The sequence below is a fragment of the Rosa chinensis genome, chromosome 1 (genome assembly GCF_002994745.2).
Source record: "Rosa chinensis cultivar Old Blush chromosome 1, RchiOBHm-V2, whole genome shotgun sequence".
Classification (NCBI taxonomy): Eukaryota; Viridiplantae; Streptophyta; class Magnoliopsida; order Rosales; family Rosaceae; genus Rosa; species Rosa chinensis.
Genome location: NC_037088.1, coordinates 12630139 through 12650639, shown reverse-complemented (window position 1 = coordinate 12650639; position 20501 = coordinate 12630139). Strand labels below are relative to the sequence as shown.

At 38.3% G+C, this 20501-nt stretch overlaps 2 protein-coding genes and 1 non-coding gene across 4 annotated transcripts; 1 reads left to right on the top strand and 2 right to left on the bottom strand.

The window, feature by feature from the left end:
• Nucleotides 1-371: 371 nt before the first annotated feature.
• LOC121051044 lies at nt 372-4073 on the bottom strand. Of its 2 annotated transcripts, XM_040512880.1 has the most exons (3): nt 3739-4073; nt 1327-2357; nt 372-1218 (listed from the first exon to the last, which is right to left on the bottom strand). In XM_040512880.1, the coding sequence occupies exons 2-3, from the start codon at nt 2210-2212 to the stop codon at nt 440-442; spliced, it is 1665 nt and encodes a 554-aa protein (XP_040368814.1). In that variant the 5' UTR covers nt 2213-2357; nt 3739-4073; the 3' UTR covers nt 372-439. The 2 variants fall into 2 exon arrangements, with proteins under 2 accessions (XP_040368814.1, XP_040368813.1); XM_040512879.1 differs by having other exon boundaries at nt 372-2357.
• Nucleotides 1713-1816, top strand: LOC112183159. The gene has a single exon (XR_002929752.1). It is a non-coding gene; the product is annotated as a small nucleolar RNA R71 (small nucleolar RNA).
• Nucleotides 4074-16554: 12481 nt separating the features above from the next.
• LOC112181755 (phenylacetaldehyde synthase) lies at nt 16555-18458 on the bottom strand. Its single transcript, XM_024320155.2, has one exon. It carries the CDS (start codon nt 18398-18400, stop codon nt 16874-16876), a length of 1527 nt encoding a protein of 508 aa, XP_024175923.1. The 5' UTR covers nt 18401-18458; the 3' UTR covers nt 16555-16873.
• Nucleotides 18459-20501: the final 2043 nt, after the last annotated feature.

Sequence of the window (20501 nt, the reverse complement as noted above, 5' to 3'; positions counted from 1 at the left end):
CGTTTCCAACCCATTTAATAAATAAGTCATGTCTTGTTAGATAAAATGACTCATTTAAGCGTTAATAATGGGACCCATTTAACTAAAAAAATGCATAAATTGATTAAATTCACTAAAAACTCCACAAGACGAAAGATATAAATAATTATATATAATTCATAAATAATTAAATCCAATAATTAAAAAACGAAATATTTCAAATTGTCTAATCCTACGATAAAATACTCTGAACGTCCAAAATTTCAAGAAGAAACATAGCATAATTGGATTATACGGGTTCACTTCGTGTTGGCGGGTTGACCCGTGGCCGACCCATTTATTAAATGGGTCATGGCGGGTTGACCCACCGTCGACCCGCTTTTTAATCGTGCGGGTTCAACCCGCTTTATTTCGTGCGGGTTTCGAGTCGTGTTATCGGGTCGTGTCGGAATTGACAGCCCTAAGTGGGAGCATACATGTCATCATGCACATTCAAAGGGGAGTTAGAAGATTTAGGCATGCGTACCTTATTGTCGTAAACTCTCCCACTTCGAAGTGTAGTAATAGCCTTAGCTTGCTCATGTCTCCGATTTTGATTCGGTTGAGTAGGTAATGCACCATGTGGACGTGCTCCAAGCTCTTTAGCTAATTGTCCCATTTGGACCTCTAATTTTCCCACACATTGTGCAAGCGAACTTTGACCTTGAGCAAGAATATTAAGAGTTTGATCGGTCTTCGCTTGGCTTTGTGTAAGAGAAGTATGACTTTGGGCTAGAGCGGCCAATATATCATCCATATGAGACTTCTTTGGTTCCCTTTGTGGTGCTTGCCTATTTTGAAATCCGGGAGGAGCATTTTGTGTAGGATTGGCACCTCCAAATGAATGGGAACTTTGACCAAACCCTTGAGTATCATGTGGGGCTCCTCCATAAGCATGTGTAGCACCAAAAGATGGCCCTTGGTCTTGAGAATTGTAACTAGATGCTTGCTGCCCATAATGATTTTGTCCACCAAATTGTGTGTTTCCATGACCGTGAGGACCAAAAGATGAAGAATTAGGGCCTTGATTCCCTCCATATGAATGAGAACCACCTTGGTGTGCATTAGAGGACCCTCCACTATCTCTCCATGAGAAATTTGGGTGGTTACGCCAACCCGGATTATATGTAGTAGAATAAGGATCATTTCTTGGTGGCCTTTGATAAGAATTAATAGCTCTAACTTGCTCCTCAACAAATTCCGGAAATTGTGAAGCCAAGTGACAATCATGAGTAGAATGATTAGGGGACTCACAAATCAAGCAAAGATGTGAAGAAGTAACACTCTTGACATTTGAAGAAGACGAACCACTACCCTTTTGCGCTTGAAGAAGCATCTCAAATTTCTTGTCAATCTTTGCTTCGAGCCTCTCAAGTTTGGAATTCATAACTCCATCATCTTTATCAATATGAGAAACATCATACACACCTCTACCACGAGGCTCCATATCAACTCGGCCTCTAGTACCATATGCTTGTGAATCTCGGCCTCTAGATGTAGTGTGGTCATCTCTACCTCCTCTTCTCCTTTGATGATTATCCCATTGACCGGATTGGGTAGCCACTTCCTCACAAGTATCCCAAGAGGCATTAGGACCTTTCTTTAGAAAATTTCCACCCGATGCATTATCCAATCTCCTTCTATCATCAATAATCAACCCATTGTAGAAAGATTCGCAAAGAAGCCACTTGGTGAGTCCATGATGAGGGCAACCTAACTCAATATCCTTGAAGCGTTCCAATGCATCATAAAAAGTCTCATTATCCTCTTGAAAGAACTTGGTCAATCTATCCCGCATATAAGTAGTCCGATGATGGGGATAATATGCATTCAAGAACACTCTTTGCATATCAGCCCAAGAGAGAATGGATCTTGGCTTGAGCTTATGAAACCATGTGCATGCTTGATCTTTCAAAGAAAATGGGAATAATCGAAGCTTCAAACCCTCCAAAGTTAATCCTCCCAAGTGCATAGTGGAACATATGGCATCAAACTCAATTATATGATCATAGGGCCTCTCACTAGCCATGCCATGGAAAGTAGGGAGAATAGACAACATGTTAGGCTTGATCTCAAAGTTGGCATTTATCGGAGGAAGCACAATGCAAGATGGAGCATTTACAATGCTAGGACATGAATAATGGCTCAAGGGAATCTCCTCCTCATCTTGTGGTCCTTGACGCTCGTCACCCATATCTACTACTCGAATAGGAGACCTAGAAGGTGCTTGTGAGCGACGTCTTGGTCTCCTAACTCTCCTTGTTGGTCTTCCTCTAGGTAGTCTTTGCAAAACACAACCACTTCTCAAATTGATAGGTAGTAGAGTGTCACTGATATACCTACGAAGGATCAATAAGAAATCAAGTATCTCAATAACAAAAATATAAGCAAGATAAGCACCAATTCAACCCACAAAAAATTAACGAATAATTAGAGGGGTGAAGAGAGAATTAAACACAAGTAGTACTAAATTTGACTAAACTAACCAAGGAGATGAAAAATCAAAATAAAAAAAAATAACAACTAAACAAAGAAACAAGAGATAAAAAGAAAAATAAAAATAAAAGTATGCTAAAAGTGACCCAAAATGCCAATTACCAAGGGATTAAGATCCGAAGACCTTAATCCCCAGCAACGGCGCCATTGACTTGGTTCATAAACTCTTCGCAAGCGTATGAATCGTTGTCAAGTAAGGGAAGTAATTGGACCTTAGTTTATCGTACCTCGGGGATTAGGTGTTGGACCTAACCAAGATAATTGGCAGTAGCATACTAAAAGCACACAAGAAAAATAAAAAGTAAAATAAGACTATAAACAATCAAGGCACTAAGCCTTGGCAATGCTCGGCTTAGCTCACACCAAGCCTATTCAAAGCCACTAACTTGTAGCCTCAAGATGGGTATACACAAATGAGTCGATGGATTTAATGTTTGAGAGTGGATTTGACCTTAACAAAAAGTAATAAAATGTAAAGCAATTAATAAAAATGCAAGGAAATTAAACTAGAAAAGTGTGAACAATATAATGGGAATGTCGGGTGCTAAGGAGGTTCCTTCACCCAAATCTCATGTGTCGGAAGCTAATCTAATGTAGATGCAAATTTCCTACTTTGGTGGTAGTCGTATCCAAGGCGGTTCAAGGCTCAAGGACCGAAATTCCCTTTCATGGTATTCCTACTCCGGTTCAAGGGTCGTAGGAACTCACTTGGCATGAATTAGAGCCGGTTCAAGGGTCTCTAATTCACATCAAGAGGCCTAAAGATCGAGGAATCAGACTACTAAGCGACCCGCCCGCACATTCACGCAACGGGTGTAAATCACCATGCTTATAACCCCTCGAATACGAAATTGAAGGTTTCTAGCTGAGGAATTAGAGGGGGTCAAGCCTCTAACTCCATCCTAGACATGCTCAAAATACACACCCTAGAGTTGACTAGGCTCCTAGACATGCATTTTAACCCAACAAAAATAGATATAAGCATCCATCATATGAAAATTGCATCATTACATTAAAATAAGCATCTTTTACACAAGATTTGGACTAGGGCACACAACCCTAGCCCCCCAACAACAAATCTACTCACTACCCATCATTAAACAAACATCAATATACAAAATTTAAAGAGGAACAAAGTGAAGAGAAGTAGGAGTAACAAGAACAAACCACAAATTGCTATAAAGCAATTATGGCTAGCCTTGATTTATGGCTCCCCACTTTTACCCAAATTTAATGGTGATGAATTTCTTGATGCTTGGGCTCCCCCTTTGAAATTTGTGGAATTGATGAGAAGATTGAATCTTAGTGAGGTAGATCTTGGTGAGGTGAATCTTGGTGAGGAGGTGTGAATCTTGGTGAGGGGAAGAAATTGGTGAGGTGAAGTGAAAGATGAGAAGAATTGGAGGTGGGGTGGTTTCGGTGTTAGAGAGAAGAAGGAAGAAAGAAATGGGAAATGGGAATTGGGATCTGGGCGTGATGTATTGGGTTGGAGGTGAGAGAGAATCTGATGGGATTTTGGTGTGCGGCGGAGTTGTTGCTTTCTTCTGTTAGAGAAGAAGAATCCCTAGAATGGGTGGCTCGGTGGGTTTTTAAAAGAAAAGAATAATGAATGGGTGTGGTTGGCTGTTGAAAAATGAATGGATGATGGAGGCACGCGTCGTCTGCATGATGGGAGAGAAAGGAAAAGAAAGAAAAGTCATGGGCTCATGGCTGCAGTCACGTGCTAGCATGCATCTTGCTTAATTAATTAAGCTGCTCTCCTTTTCTTCATTAATTAAATTTAACTTTTTTTTTTTCTTTCCTTTCTTTTTCTTTCTCTTCCCTTGTCTCCATTTTTTCCTTTCTTCTTCTTTTCCAAATGCACTTACGCAAATACTATCAGAGATAAGTGGATTCTGCTCCCTTGATAGCGTTGACCATAGTTGACCCGCATTGATAATTTCGTCATTTTGTCAGAAACTCCAATTTGTTCTAATTTTACTCCATTTTCTCTCGTTTCCGCAATTCCACTTATTTCTACAAAATAATAAAAATGAATTAATTACATATTAATTAACAAGGGGATTGGCTTATTTCTAGTGTTTTAGATACAATTAGACGCATATAAATGTGTATAATCAATATCCTTAAACAAAAGCCAATTAATGTTTGATTATCAATTGACAATTGACAATTATGATTTTTCCTTTTTCAAAAAAAATTAAAAGAACCTTCTATGTTCACCGAATTACTTTTAGTTAAATAGTCTATATTACTAATTAATTTTATTATTAGTGAATTAATGCTTGTTATTAATGGACAATTACGCAATTGAAAATTACACTTTTGTTCAAGTAAATCCAGAATATGTGTCTGGCCCAAACTCGAGATTACTTGCTCTAGTTGAAATAGGATTTATATTAGTGATATTCTCGAAGAATCTTAGGAGATATCCAATCAATGTACGATTATGTTTCCATGTATAACTCTATCTCTATGCTTGTAATCCTCTATATAAAGAGGCCCCTAGTATCAATGAAAGTACGACTCTATTCTCTCCCAATTTCAGTTTTCCTTAAACAGTTTTTTCCTTATTAAAAACAAAAACCTTCTCACCTAAGTTCGCAAAATTAGTATTAGTTAAGTTATCTTTATTACCAATTAATTATATCATTAGTAGTTTCCTTAACCAAATATAATTCTTTTTACATGTATTTTACTACAACGACAACAATTAGTGTAAAAATAAATAATATTTGTTTTAAATGTAGTCAAATGAGAACCTACTTTAGGACTTATTTACTCAAATGAGAATCTACTTTACTCTAATGAGAACCTATTACAATGACCACTTTTAGGACTTAATTACTCAAATGAGAATCTACTTTTCTCTAACGAAGACCTTATTTACTTTAATGCGGATTTTTTTTCTAATTACCACATGTGTCCTCAAAGTGGTTACATGAGTCCTCAAAGTGGTAAATATTATATAAAATAGAACATGTATGAATCTTTATGTTTTTATCATTAGTGAAATTATTACTACAATGACTACACATTTTATCACAACCCACAACACTTGATGTAAAAGCGGTAACTTTTGTTCTATTTGTAGTAATTACTCCACCTAAACTAATGTACTAATTTATAGACAATTTAACAAGTATGACAACAAATTTGTTGTCAGAGTGGTAAATCTTTATGTTTTTATCATCAATGAAATGATTACTATAATGACTACACATTTTACCACAATCACAACAATTGATGTAAAAGCGGTAACTTTTGTCCTATTTATAGTAATCACTCAACCTAAACTAATATACTAATTTATGGACAATTTAACAAGTGCAACAACAAATTTGTTGTCAAAGTGATAAATCTTTATATTTTTATCATTAATGGAATAATTACTCAATGACTACATATTTTACCATAACTCGCAACTATTGGTATAAAAGTGGTAACGTTTGTTCTAATTGTAGTAATTACTTCAAAAACTATACCATTTACAAGATTACCAACCATTTCACATGCGCCGAAGGGGTTTATCTTGGGCCTAGGAAGCCTTTGGGTTCCCCTTGACAAAGTAAAAAAAAAAAAAAAAGATTACCAACCATTTTACAATTCCGACAACATTTGTATTGTGAACATGGTAAAATTAAAATTAGACCAAAAGATATGTAACAGCTCAGTATTGTAAGGAGCTTCTCCACTTCATAATCAAGGTTCTGAATTTGATAAAAGTTGTCCAAATATAATATTTACATCTTTGACCACTCAATTACAATAACCACAACAACTGTTGTCATAAGTCGTAATTGTAGTTCAACTATGTGTAATTTATTATTTTGACAATACTTGTCACATGATTTTTAACAATGTTACATATCAAGAAAGAGTGTGTTGTTAATATTGTAAATTTTATTTTTAAAAATGACACATGTCGATATTTAATTGGGTAACCTGTTGACCAGTTCAGTAGGTTTCCACTATATTAATTTACTAAAAGTAAAAAAAATAAAAAAATAAGGGTATGGCAAACACCAAGGTACCCAAGACGATCGCTAAGTTGTTTCGGCTACAAATCAAGGATTTTTTGTAAGGGTTTGACACATATTGGGAAATATGAAAAATCAAGCCAAACCTTATAAACTGACCAATTGAAAGATTTTCTTTCTTAAAATAAGGGGCAGTTCATAGCTAATTGAATCTTGTCATACAATGTACACGTGTGAAGCATAGATGGCCTGTTATGACAAGTGAAATGTATAAAATTGACCACAAGAACAGTCATAACCATTGCGAATTCGTGATCCCTCATCATGTAAGATATAATGGCAAATAATTTTTCTCATCTCTTTGATGAGATGAACAGGAACCCTAACCAATTTCATCATCTCAACTTCAAGCAATTTGTCCCGCCATTCATTCAACCATCCTGGAACTTTATCAGAAACCTCAACATATAAACTACCCAGTATTTCATCTCTTAGCACCGATCTCTACCTCAGAAACCCCATGAAGGCTTCAGCGATGATAAGGGAACACAGAGTCAAAAGAGAAAGCAAGCCGAGTTCAACTTTATTATATTTGGGTGGCGAAGTTTGAATGGCAAAATAAATTTATATTTGTTGAAGAGTATTGACTATTGGTGTGTAGGTCAAATTAGGGTTAGTTCTATTATTGTACTAGGAGAGAAGAGTCTAGATTCCCAAATCAAGTTAGATTAGGAATCCTTGTACTCCAAGTAATTGTACTATGTAATCCCTATATATAGGGCTCCTATTATCAATAAATAGTGACTTGATACATATACTCTCACAAGCGTACGAATCGTGTCAAGATAGAGAAGTATTAAGCCCAAAATTATCGTACCACGGGGATTAGTGACTAACCCACAATCCTTGGGTAGTTGGAACTAAAGACACTTAGCATGCAAAAGAAGAGCAAATAAAATAAAACTTCTAATCTAAGGCACCAAGCCTTAGCAATGCTCGGCTTTGGTTCTCACTAAAGTCTAATCAAAACTAAGAGCCTAATGATGATTATTTACAATGAGTCGAAGTTTCAATATTTTGAGAGAGGATTTTAGATTAACAAAATGTAATGAAATGTAAAGCAATTAATAAAAATGCAAAGAAATTAATAAAAGTGTAACCAAATAAATGGGAATGTCGAGTGCTAGGGAGGTTCCTTCACCCAAATTCTATGTGTCGGAAGCTAATCTAATGTAGATGCAAATTTCATACTTTGGCAGTAGTCGTATCTAAGGCAGTTCAAGGCTCAAGGACCGAAATTCCCTTTCATTGTATTCCTACTCCGGTTCAAGGGTCGTAGGAACTCACTTGACTTGAATTAGAGCCAGTTCAAGGGTCCCTAATTCACATCAAGAGGCCTAGAGATCGAGGAATTAGACTACTAAGCAACCCGCCCGCGCAATCAAGCAACAGGTGTAAATCACCATGCTTATAACCCCTCGAATACGAAATTGAAGGTTTCTAGCTTAGGAATTAGATGGGGTCAAGCCTCAAACTCCGTCCTAGACATGTGCAAAATACATATCCTAGAGTTGACTAGATTCCTAGACATGCATTTCAACCTAACAATAATTGATATAAGCATTCATGGTATGAAAATTGCATCATTACATTAAATTAAACATCTTTTACACAAAATTTGGGTTAGGGCACACAATCCTAACCCCCAACAAGAAAATTACTCACTACCCATAATTATGAACATCAAAGATACAAAATTCAAAGAGAACAGAGTATAAAAGTGCAGGAGAAAACAAGAATAGTCACAAATAGCTAAAAAGCTAGCATGACTAGTCTTGAATTACAACTCTCACAATTATCTAAGTCTTGAATCTTGTAGACTTTGATGGATTCCGTAAACCTTTGTGTGAATAGTTCTCCAAATGCCCAAAAGAAAAGTAAAGAAATAACAAAAATGTAAGGGTGGAGAGGAGAGGGCAGCAGCCCTCCCCCTTTGAGAATGGTGAGTGCGGCGCCGGTGTTGATGTCTCTGGTGAGTGTGATTGAGTAAATATATATGGGAGGAGAGAGAAGGGTTTTGGCTAGTAAACAAGGTCACGTGGTGATGGTTTGGCTAGTGAATGAAGAGTTTGCCACGTGTCAAGTGGACAATTATGCAATGGCTAGCTAATTGACCCAAAATTTCTTCATGCGCTGCACTTTTAATTACTTGGGTAATTAACCAAAGCATGATTGCTTAGTTAATTGGCTAATTAAACAATACTTTTTTCTTTCTTTTTTTTTACTCTGGACGACAATGTAACTCCCCACCCCACCCTATCCCTGATGTTAGTGAGATTTGAACCCGTGACCTCCACAGTGTTAGTTAGGCTGGCTAACCAACAGGTCACGGCTCACCGACAAGGCTAATTAACCAATACTTAATTAAGGCATTGACAATTTCGTCCGTTTGTCGAAAACTTCTATTTTCACCATTTTCGCGTTATTCTATCTCGTTTCCGCAATTTCGCTTATTTACTACAAAATAAATAAAAATGGATTAATTACATAATAATTGACTTGAGGATTAACTTATTTCTAGTATTTTAGATACAATTACATGCATAAAAATTTATGTAATCAAATAGACACAATAATTTTCTCTACAATCTTCTCTTGCGTCATATTTCCTTAAATACGTTATCAATACGAAGTCTTAACCCTGAAACAAATTACAAAAACCCTAAATCCGAATACAAAACCCTGAAACCCTTTTGGCCTCCGCCACACACCTTGAAGCCCTCGACATTAGGAGTCCAGAATAGGCGGCAAAACCACCAGAACCGGCCAGAAACCTATTGAACCGGCCATCGGAAGCTCCAAACCATTCGCAGCAAGTTCTCAACTGGTTCGCCACTTTCTGGACCTTCGATTTCCACTAAATTTTTCCAGCAGCAGTGCCTCGATCTCAGGATTCAGGAACTGGAAGCAGAACCTCAAGAACCTGTCTAGAAGTCACTGAACAGTCCTCCACATCGACTAAAGCTCCTACAGAAAAACCGGCAGAAGTAGTTTTTGACTAGTTTCTCTTTGTTCCGGCCAGCATCGACAGCCACTAGGCACCCCTAGCAGCCCCGATCAACCCTAGCACGCCTGCATCAACACGTGTGTGTTCTCAAGCTTCGATTAACAAGACTTTACAATTAAAGTTCTCGCTTTCAGTAATTTACTCCTTCTTTTTCTTCTGGGACATGCAACCTCCCTTCTCCTTTATCCCACCTTTATATAATGTGGGTTCGATTCTATAAAAGTGGAATCCTCGGGATTCACGCTATATGAACTAAGAGCGTTCGTGAGCATCAAAATATTGCGGACTAAGTGTGTTCATAAGCTACCGACTAAGAGCGTCCATGAGCATCAAAATTTGACCATCCAAAAATCATTGTTTCGGTCTAATCCAAATATTCTTGGAAATCGATTTCTTGGTAGCATTAAGGCTCGGAAATCTTAATATTAGTTTTCGTGGAAGCATTGACTCCGAAACTAATTCGTTCTTGTTTTCCCTTTTCAGGATGTCAAACTTGAACGAGCTCGATTTTACTCCATTGGATTCTATGGGCACGGGATATTGCTCTTGATTTATTGCCTACAATCCAAGAGCCATGTTCTAAAGGAACCACTCAAGACTCTCAAGCTGAGATAGATAATTCCAGGGCACTTACCCTAATGAAGCGCCACATGGAGATAACACTCCAGCTTGAGTACATGAATGAGGATAGCATTAGAAACCTTTGGGTCAATTGATTGAGAAAACCCTAACTACCTTCCTCGTCACTGAATTAAGATTTTTTGAATTCTATCGAATCTTAATCAACGAAGGACATATCACAAATTTTCATTAGCTACTTGGAGCTATGGCATATGTTGAAAGGCACAGCCATGAACTTTCAAATAGAGAATATGTTAGGACTCAAGATGGCTGCCATGAGCACCATTTGATGGCTAGAAGAAGTCGCCATGGACGATGTGATCTATATAATCAACCTGCTCAAGAAGGTAATTGCCAAAGTTGGCCAATACATGACCAAAGGAATCATGACGTTGAGGGTATAAGGGTTAGACACCATGGCGCCACTTTTGGCCATGGTGATGCTATTCCAATGCCATTGGTCCTAGGGATCATATGTATTGTGTTAATACATCTCAATCAAGAGAGCATCCTCTTCTGGTATTTTATGGAGTACCTGATCGATAGTGATCATGACATCGAGTTATGGAAGACTTTAAATATAGCGATGAAGACAAAATGCCGCAGATTTTATCTAGTATAGTCTTTTATTTTTCCAAGAATTATGTAATGGAAATTATGCCTTTAAATCAATAAGATGACATTTTATTTTAACTCTTTCTCACTAGGCTCATCCAATTAATTGTGATGTCTAGGAAAGGTTTGACCAAGAGAAAGGTTTTATAAGAGAACATAGCTCCACCAAAATCTTGACTTACTTTACGTGGTCACAACCAAATTGGAGTTACCGAAAGGATTGAGTGACTACGATCTGTCTAAGTTTGATTTTTTACTTTGGATTAGATTTCGTTCAAGAAATTTGATGTAATCATTGGCTATTACTAATAAAGTATCGATTTATTTTTTGAATGTCTTGGACATATTTTAATTTTGAACTTTATTATTGTTCAGTATGTTTCCCGGAGAGTTAGAATGCCTCGTGGATAGTGCTACTACACACACCATACTTCGAAATAGGCAATTATTCCTTTGGATGTTGCCTACTTGATCTTCCATGACTACAATGGCTGGATCTTCAAGATTGATTCATGGTAGAGGACCAGCCCAACTTATGTTGCCAAATGGCACGAATATTAATGTCACTAAAGCTCTATATGCTCCTAGGGCTGGAAGAACCCTATTGAGCTTCAAAGATATAAGAGCCAATGGTTTTCTTGTGGAAACACATTGTGAGAATGGACAAGAGTTTCTTTGCATCATCTCTAATGACTATGGACATAAACAAGTATTAGAGAAACTTATGTGTCGTTCTAGTAGGTTGTATGCAACCACTATTCGAATCATTGAGTCTAACCATGTCATGAGAGATGACTTATGGGATTCCGACACATATAAGCTTTGACATGACCGTCTAGGACACCTAGGTTGTGATATGATGATCCGTATATTAAAGACTTCACACGGACATCCATTTTTCATAACGCAAAGAAGTAAAAACTGAAAGTCGGTTCAAAGAGAAGCGCATGCGCCTCACCCCACCAAACCTATGGAAGTCCGACCATTCAAGGCCAGCGCTGCCTACCCTCTGCTGCCTAAAGGTGCCTTTGACGCCACAAGTGCCTCTTTGACCCCTTTTTCTACTTCGAAAGTCAATGGTGACTTCATGGTTCAACCAAAATCCTCATTGGTTGTTTCTAAAGCCCATCATTCGTTCTCCAAAGCCTGCTCTTTAGCAAAATTAGGATCGAGACTATCCTATGCAAAGGACACTAAAGAAAATATTCTATTCTTACAAAGAATCCAAGGTGATATTTGTGGATCTATTCAACCACCTTGCGGACCGTTTAGATATTTTATGGTGTTGGTTAATGCATCGACACGCTGGTCATGTGTCATGCTATTTTCCACAATGAACGCTACATTTGCTAAACTCCTAGCACAAATTATAAAGTTAAGGGCTCACCACCTTGATCATCCTATTAAGTCAATACGTCTTGACAATGCTGGGGAGTTTACATCAAATACTTTTGATGATTATTACATGTCCATTGGGATTGAAGTTGAACATCTAGTTCCTCATGTTCACACCCAAAATGTTCTTGCAGAACCTGCTATTAAACGACTTCAAATGGTTGTTAGAGCACTGGTTATGTGCACCAATCTCCCTATTTCTGCTTAGGGCTATGCAATAATATAGCATGCAGATGTACTTATTAGTCTAAGACCCTTTGCCACTCAGCCATTCTCTGTGTCTCAGTTGGTTACTGACTTACTGGATATGACTTGATGTCTCACACTTCGCATATTTGGGTGTGCAGTTTATGTGCCAATTGCGCCGCCACAGCGCACCAAAATGGGTCATTAACGACGATGAGGCATTTATGTTGGATATGACTCTCTAACTATTATTCGCTACTTAGAACCCTTGACAGATGACCTCTTTACCACTAGATTTGCGGATTGTCACTTTGATGAGACAGTCTTCCCGTCGTTAAGGGGAGATAAGAACGAGAATGTTCAACAGGAACGACAAGAATTGTCGTGGTCTGTCCCCACTTTGTATCATTTTGATCCCCGAACTACACAGTCCGAAATTGAATTGCAGAAAATTCTTGATCTTCATAAGGTAGCAGATTCGATACCTGATGCGGTTTTTTATATCACTAAAGTGACGAGATCACACATACCTGCTGTAAACGTGCCTGCAAGGATTGATGTCCTTAATATTAGAGGACATGATGCCACCTTAAGAGAGACTAGGCATGGTGTCAAAGTCACCCCTAGTGGGGATGTTGTGGCTCAGGCCGGGCTCCCTACAAGGAAGCGTGGGAAGCCCAAAGGTTCGATAGATTCTCGCCCAAGAAAGAAAGCGAGTTTGGCAAAAAATGATCCATTAATCATCGATATAAATAATCTGTCTCATGAAGATATTCCGGATTATGGTTATGTCCAGGAGACATCATTGGGGGACGCTCGAATGTCATAACCAATTCCAGAGAATAGAGAGATCTTGAAGAATTACACTAGTGTACATAAGACGACGAATAGAAACTCTATTACTATTAATGATGCCTTTGCATATTCTGTTGCAAAAGGAATTATAGAGTATGATGATATCGTACCTCGCTCCATTGAAGAATGTCAACGAAGAGCGGATTGACCTAAATGTAGAGAAGCGATCCTGGCTGAATTAGATTCACTAGCAAAGAGATAGGTATTTGGGCCTATAACGCTGACACCCCCAGGTGTAAAACCTGTTGGACATAAATAGGTCTTTGTTAGAAAGGTAATGAGAAAAATGAGATTGTTAGATATAAAGCCCGTTTTGTGGCGCAAGGTTTTTCACAACGCCCTACAATCGACTACGAGGAGACATATTCTCCCATAATAGACATAATAACATTCTGCTACCTTATCAGTTTGGTAGTTTCTGAAAAAACTTGACATGCAGCTTATGGATGTGGTTACAACATATCTCTATAGGGATCTAGATTCAGAGATATATAGGAAGGTTCCAGATGCACTTCAATTACCCAAATCAGGTGGCTCTAAACCACGGAGCGCGTTTTCTATAAGATTAAAACACTCACTATATAGATTAAAACAATCCAGACGGATGTGGTATAACCGTCTAAGTGACTACTTGATTGGAAAGGGATATGTCAATAATGAAATATGCCTATGCGTGTTCATTAAAAAGACAAGTTCCGGACTTGCAATTGTAGCAGTTTATGTTGATGACATGAACCTAATTGGAACTCTAGATGAGTTAAAGGAAACTGCTAAGTAATTGAAATCCGAATTTGAGATGAAAGATCTTGAAAAAATACGATTTTGTCTTGGACTAGAACTCAAGCACCGTAGTGATGAGATTTTGATCCATCAGTTAGCATATACTCAAAAATTACTAAGGCACTTTAATGAAGATAAAGCGAAGCCTGTGAGTACACCCATGATTGGCTGTAGTGTTGTGCCCGTAAAAGATCCGTTTCGTCCAAAGGATGAGGACGAAGAGTTATTAGATGCCGAAGTGCCCTATCTAAGTGCAATAGGCGCATTATTGTACTTAGCTCAATGCATAATACTAGACATCTGATTCGCAGTGAACTTGTTAACTTGACATAGCTCTGCGCCAACACGCCGTTATTAGACTGGTGTAAAGACAATCTTTCGATACTTAAAAAGTACGATTGATATGGACTTGTTTTATCCCTACAGAGAGAAAAGGAATGACGGAAGAATGGGATCGGACCCCATTAGGCATGGTGCCGCCTTCCATACCGCCATGGCCTGTCGTCTCCACCAAGGATTTTCTGCCTCACCCTCCTCCCTTACATCAAAATGATGGTGATGTTTTGATGGATTTTGCTGATGTAGGGTATCTCTTTGACTCTCACAAATGTCGCTCCCAAACAAGTTATGTCTTTACCATGGGAAGCACTGCGATATCTTGGAGGTCTACAAAACAGACCCTTGTTGCTACTTCCTCGAATCATGCAGAGAGTATTACTCTACATGAAGCTGTGAGTGAATGGCTAAGGTCTGTAATCAGACATATTTAAGAAACTTGTGGTTTGAAGTCTACCACAGATGAACCTACATGCATTTATGAGGATAATGCAGCTTGTATTGAAAAAATGAAGTTAGGTTTCATTAAGGCTGACAACACCAAACATATATCGCCTAAGTTCCTTTACAATTAATCAGCAACAACAAGGACTTCTAAAGATTGAAGTGAATCAAATCCAATCAGACAATAATATAACGGACTTATTTACTAAGTCGTTATCTAAATCCACCTTCGAGAAACATGTGAAGAGCATCGGATTGAGAAAGTTATCTGAACTCCCATGATTGTAGCAATCAGGGGGAGATGTCGACATCAGGGGGAGGAATGATGTCTACATGTTTGATCTCGAAGAGTGAAAGACGTGTTGTACTCTTTTTCTCCTCCTCGAGGTTGCTTTTGTCCCACAAATTTTTTATTACTCGAGCAAGGTTTTTAACGATGCAACGATCAAAGCGTCATCACTAAGTTTGAGCGGCACAAGGGGGAGTGTTGAAGAATATTGACTATTGGTGTGCCGGTCAAACTAGGGTTAGTTCTATTGTTGTAATAGGAGAGAAAATTCTAGATTCCCAAATCAAGTTAATTAGATTAGGAATCCTTGTACTCCAATTAATTGTACTATATAATCCCTATATATAGGGCTCCTATTATCAATGAATAGACACAATCATTCTCTCTACAATCTTCTCTTGCATCCTATTTCCTTAAGCAATATTATAATTAAAAACAGAAGTGAAATTTACCCTCTCCATTTTACAATTTAGACTCCATGTTTTTTTTTTTTTTTTGAAAGGCTTCATGTTTATTTTGTTAATAATTATAAACTTAATTTCAAATTTTTTTAGGAGAGTGAGTCCACTATAACTTTAATTTTATCCTTAGCGTCTTAACTTTTACTAAGTGTGCATTTCTCACTCTCCTAAAAAAATTTGAAATTAAGTTAGAGATGCTGGGTAGGGCTGGTCAATCGGAGGATTATAACTTTAATTTTATCCTTAGCGTCTTAACTTTTACTAAGAGTGGACTCACTCTCCTAAAAAAATTTGAAATTAAGTTAGAGATGCTGGGTAGGGCTGGTCAATCGGAGGAAGCTTTAAACCTCATAGATGACATGCCTGATGAGCCAGATACTAGAATTTGGAGTTCACTGCTTGGTTCCTGTAGGAATTATAATGATTTGGGAATGGGGAAGAAAATTGCTGAAAAGTTACTAGAATATTTTTCATTTGTTTTTCAAGAATGGCAGGCAACCAATCTTAATTAGCGGTAAAGCAAAACACATACGGTTTCCAGCAACCAGCAACCAACAAGAAATAAACAAACGAACACATACTAGCGTACAAGCCCTTCAAGCATTATTCCCAAAACGAAACCTAACATTTCGACTATTTCATGACATAGACTCATTCTTTATTTTCACGGTCGGTTTACATGCGTGGTACAAGTAGTTTTACCGTTTACATATTCATAAATTCATTAATGCATGCTGATAAGTTTATTTCTGACGCAGTCGGAAAGATCACCTAAGGTTTACAAACAATAAACCTAGAACAAAGGTTCTGGAGTCCACCAGACATAAAAGAGATAAATCTCAATTTAATTGATAATATGATAAAAAAAAATAGGTTCTGCAGCCGTTTAAGGTTGCATATATATGAGAAAAGAAAAGAAACCCTAGGACGACTAACAATGAAACCCTAAACCCACGGGTAAAAATAAAACAAATCCAAAACAAACTAGGAAACCGAAAATTTTGAAAAACGGTAAATTACAGTTTTGAGGCCCTAAACGACCCCGAAAGCCCGAAAAAGCCCACACATCGTAGCAAAGCGACGAGTTTTGTTCCTGGCGCGATTCCCTTTCCAGAAAGCTATGGAACGATCGAATTGGACACCGAATTCCAAAGTTGCAATAGTAACTTTGGTTTTCCTCCTTTTGCACGATCGAGCTGCTCTTCAATTCAGACTGCCATCCGTTCTACATCAATTTCAGGGGCCTAATTATTTATTTCGACGTACTATTACAACAGAAGGAGACGTTCTTTATTTCAGGGTAGGTTTGCCCGGCACAAGTAGCTCATTATCAATGCATATTGAGGATGGCTTGTGCATGGTCTTGCACCACCTTCCAAGCCTGGACTATGTGCTTTTCTTCTGTCAGAGTAGCACCAATGGCGCACCGCAGCAGAAAGATACCTCCAACCACAGCATGGGTCATGTATGCTTTACCTGATGCGTTGATGGCATCTAGCAGCTTGCAGTTGACCTCGTTTATCATACCGATCTCACCATCCTCATCCCTACTGATCAACGCCGATGGTGAAATTCTAAAGCAGACCAAGGAGAAGTCTCTAGGCACCACAATCTCAAACCTCTTGTCCATTCTCACAAGCCCTTCAAAAGTCTTGGCCATTTTGACATGGCTACGTATAAAGTTTCGAAGGTTGGCCACGCCGTAGCTTCTTAGCACAAGCCATACCCTCAATGCTCGGAACCTCCGGCTCAGTGCTATTTGCCAGTCTTTGTAGTCCACAACTTGCTTTGAGTTACTGGCTGTGTTCCTCAAAAACTCTGGATTCGTTGACAATGAAAGTACCAATGCACTCGGATTCTTAACCCAAAGGCAGCAGCAATCCATTCCAGTGAATAACCACTTATGGGGGTTAAAAGTAAAAGAGTTTGCGCCCTCTACGCCATCAATGAAATGTCGAAACTCTGGACAAATGCATGCGCTTCCAGCATATGCACCATCCACATGAACCCACACGCCGTATTCTTTTGCTACATGACATAGTGCCTCCAATGGATCAATAGCAGTGGTTGCGGTTGTGCCTATTGTGGCACATACAAAGAGTGGCACTAACCCTTCTTCTAGGTCTGAACTTATTGTCAATCTTAGCATCTCAGGTGATAGTGCAAATTCAGTTGACTTTGTAGTCTTGATGGCCCGGAAGTTCTCCATGTTGATTCCAAGAATTTGGGAAGCTTTCTGAAGTGTGCTATGTGTTTGGTCTGAACCATACACAACAAGATTTCCCAAATTCTCGCTACCAATTCGGCGTAGCATTTGGTCTCTGGCAGCTGCCATTGTGCAAACAATGGCCTCACAAGTACTCCCATGTAACACACCGCCTCCGTTGCCAGAGAAATGGAAAGACTTGGGAAGCTGAAGCATGTCTGCCAACCAATCCATGACTATGTTTTCGAGCTCGGTTGCTGCTGGTGATGAAACCCAGTTGAACCCCACCACATTAAGTCCAGTGGTGAGCATTTCACCGAGAAACCCAGCAGTGCTAGCAGTTGAAGAGAAGTATGCAAAGAAATTTGGACTTTGCCAATGTGTTAGGCCAGGAACAATGTGGTCCTGAACATCTTTAAGGATGGTTGATATGGGTTCAGGGTCATATGGGGCAGAATCTGGTAGGCATTTTCTCAAATAACCAGGTTGCACTCGGCTTAGAACTGGGTATTTCTCTATGTTTTGGTAATAATCTGCGATGAAGTCTACGACCATGTGGCCGTATTTCCTCAATTCTTCAGGGTCTAGGGATTTGGTGATGGGGGCAGAGGTGGTTTCATGTGAATCATGGTGGAATGGGAGGTTACCCATTTGGATCGCTTAACTGAACACAACTAAAAAAAGATTGAAGACGAAGGATGGGAAGACAGGAGCTGGTTAAAATATTGATGACTTGAGTTTCACTGTAGCACTATATGCTCGTGTTGGTAACTTTATATAGAGATATAACGCGGTATGATTTGAAACTGATCGAATTTCGCTGGACAGCTTATTGGTGTCCCACGACGTTCAGGTCTCTTCATTAAGAAAAAACGAAGTGGGGCCATTATCACCAATATATTAGTTGCTCAGTTAACCCGACGTTTAAGTCTGAGCAACTGACATTCAAAGTCACTTTTTGCTCAAATAAATTAATAAATAGATATTTAAATTGTAATATTCCAAAAGAATCTTTAAATTGTATAATGACAAACTGGAACCAACAAAAACAACATGAATTTCAGAATAAACAAAAGAAAATCCTAGACACGGTGTCTGAGTAGACTATAATTGAACCATGAAAATTTTGTTCTTGGACAAAAACCTATCTGGTACGATGTCGATCTGAAGGTATATACAAGGAATAACTATCAAACAAGCATTTATCAAATACTCCCTTAATGCCATGCATATAAGAACCCAATGAAAAGCGAGACAAAGAATGACACTTAAGGGGGGAGCCCATGTCGATCTGCAGGTATGCGTTGGCCGGTATGGTCTTTAATTTTAATATTTTCAGTTTTTAATTTTATAATTTGAAAGGTTTATTAAGTAATTTTAGCGAAAAGCTTGAACCGTAAGAGTTTAAACATTATTCTTCTGTATTCTTCTGAATGGGTTTGTTTGTGTCACTTTTCTTGGTTCTGATCAAGGTTTTAAATATCGGTATTTTCATATCTATCGGTACTTTGAAAAAGGGAGATATCGGATATATCGGGGATACAGTGTACGAAAATATCGTTTTTGAAAAAAGTCAATTTATTAGAAATTTAGAACTACATATAAATATATATATATATATATATATATATATATATATATATATATGAATGTAAACTTCATCTACATCCAAAAAAAGACTCTAGGAGGTTGAAAAGCCGCTCGCTGGTCTACAAAAATGCAATAATCAGACCAAGACATATGACCCATATAGTGCGAATTGTAGTGATGAACATGATAGTTATAGATCTCTTTAGAGCTGCCGACTGTTTCCCCTATAAGGGGATAATAAGGATGAACCCAACTAGATGACTGATCATATACTTCTCCATATTGATTATATCCATAAGCATCATAACCAAATTGATTGTTGCCTTCATGAGATTCATTTGAGATCCCGCTGCACTCTGTGCCTAAACTGATAGAGTCAAAACTTAAGGCAATTGAAGAAACATTAGATGGGGTACTTTGATCATCAGTTGCACCTCTAGTCCTCCTCCCATATCGGGTCTTCTCTTGAGCACCATGACCAGTTGTTCTCACTCCGTGGTCTTCATCTTGGGTGGTATGATCAAAATTACCTTCACAGGTAAATTGGAATCCTTCATCCACAGAAGATTGTCCATATTCATATCTTTCACCTCCACCACCTGTTCCGCTTCCACCCTCTCCACCATCATCAGAACTATCTGGAGTTGCTGTACCACCCCACGCATCATCACTATCTGAATTATCTTCTGGGTTTTTAACAACTTCTTCATATAAGACTCTCTCTACGTTGATTCCAGCATTAGTTGCAGTTTCTACAACTTGTGGAAGAGGTCTTCCAGCTTCATCATCGAGGTGTGCAGGCATAATCCAATCATGAAGTGGATCAATGCCATTATCAAGCGGCTCGCTTGCAACATGAAGTAGATCTATATAGTTGTTTTCATTGACCACATTATTCTTTGCCTGTTTATCTCGCAGCCGCAGCTTCATGTTGTAGTAGCAGTATACAAGCTTTTCCAACTTCTGATATGCCAAACGGTTCCTTTGCTTGGTATGAATAATAGCAAATGTACTCCAATTTCTCTCACACGCAGAAGAAGAAGCCGTTTGTGCCAAAATACGCATTGCAATTTTCTGCATGTTTGGTGCAGAATACCCAAATTGTGTCCACCAATCAGCTGTAAAGCTACTACAATGAGTTACTACTATAATAGATCAACAT

Coding starts and splice junctions, on each gene's coding strand:
- LOC121051044 (XM_040512879.1), bottom strand. CDS start 2,212: ATGGGTGACGAGCGTCAAGGACCACAAGATGAGGAGGAGATTCCCTTG.
- LOC112181755 (XM_024320155.2), bottom strand. CDS start 18,400: ATGGGTAACCTCCCATTCCACCATGATTCACATGAAACCACCTCTGCC.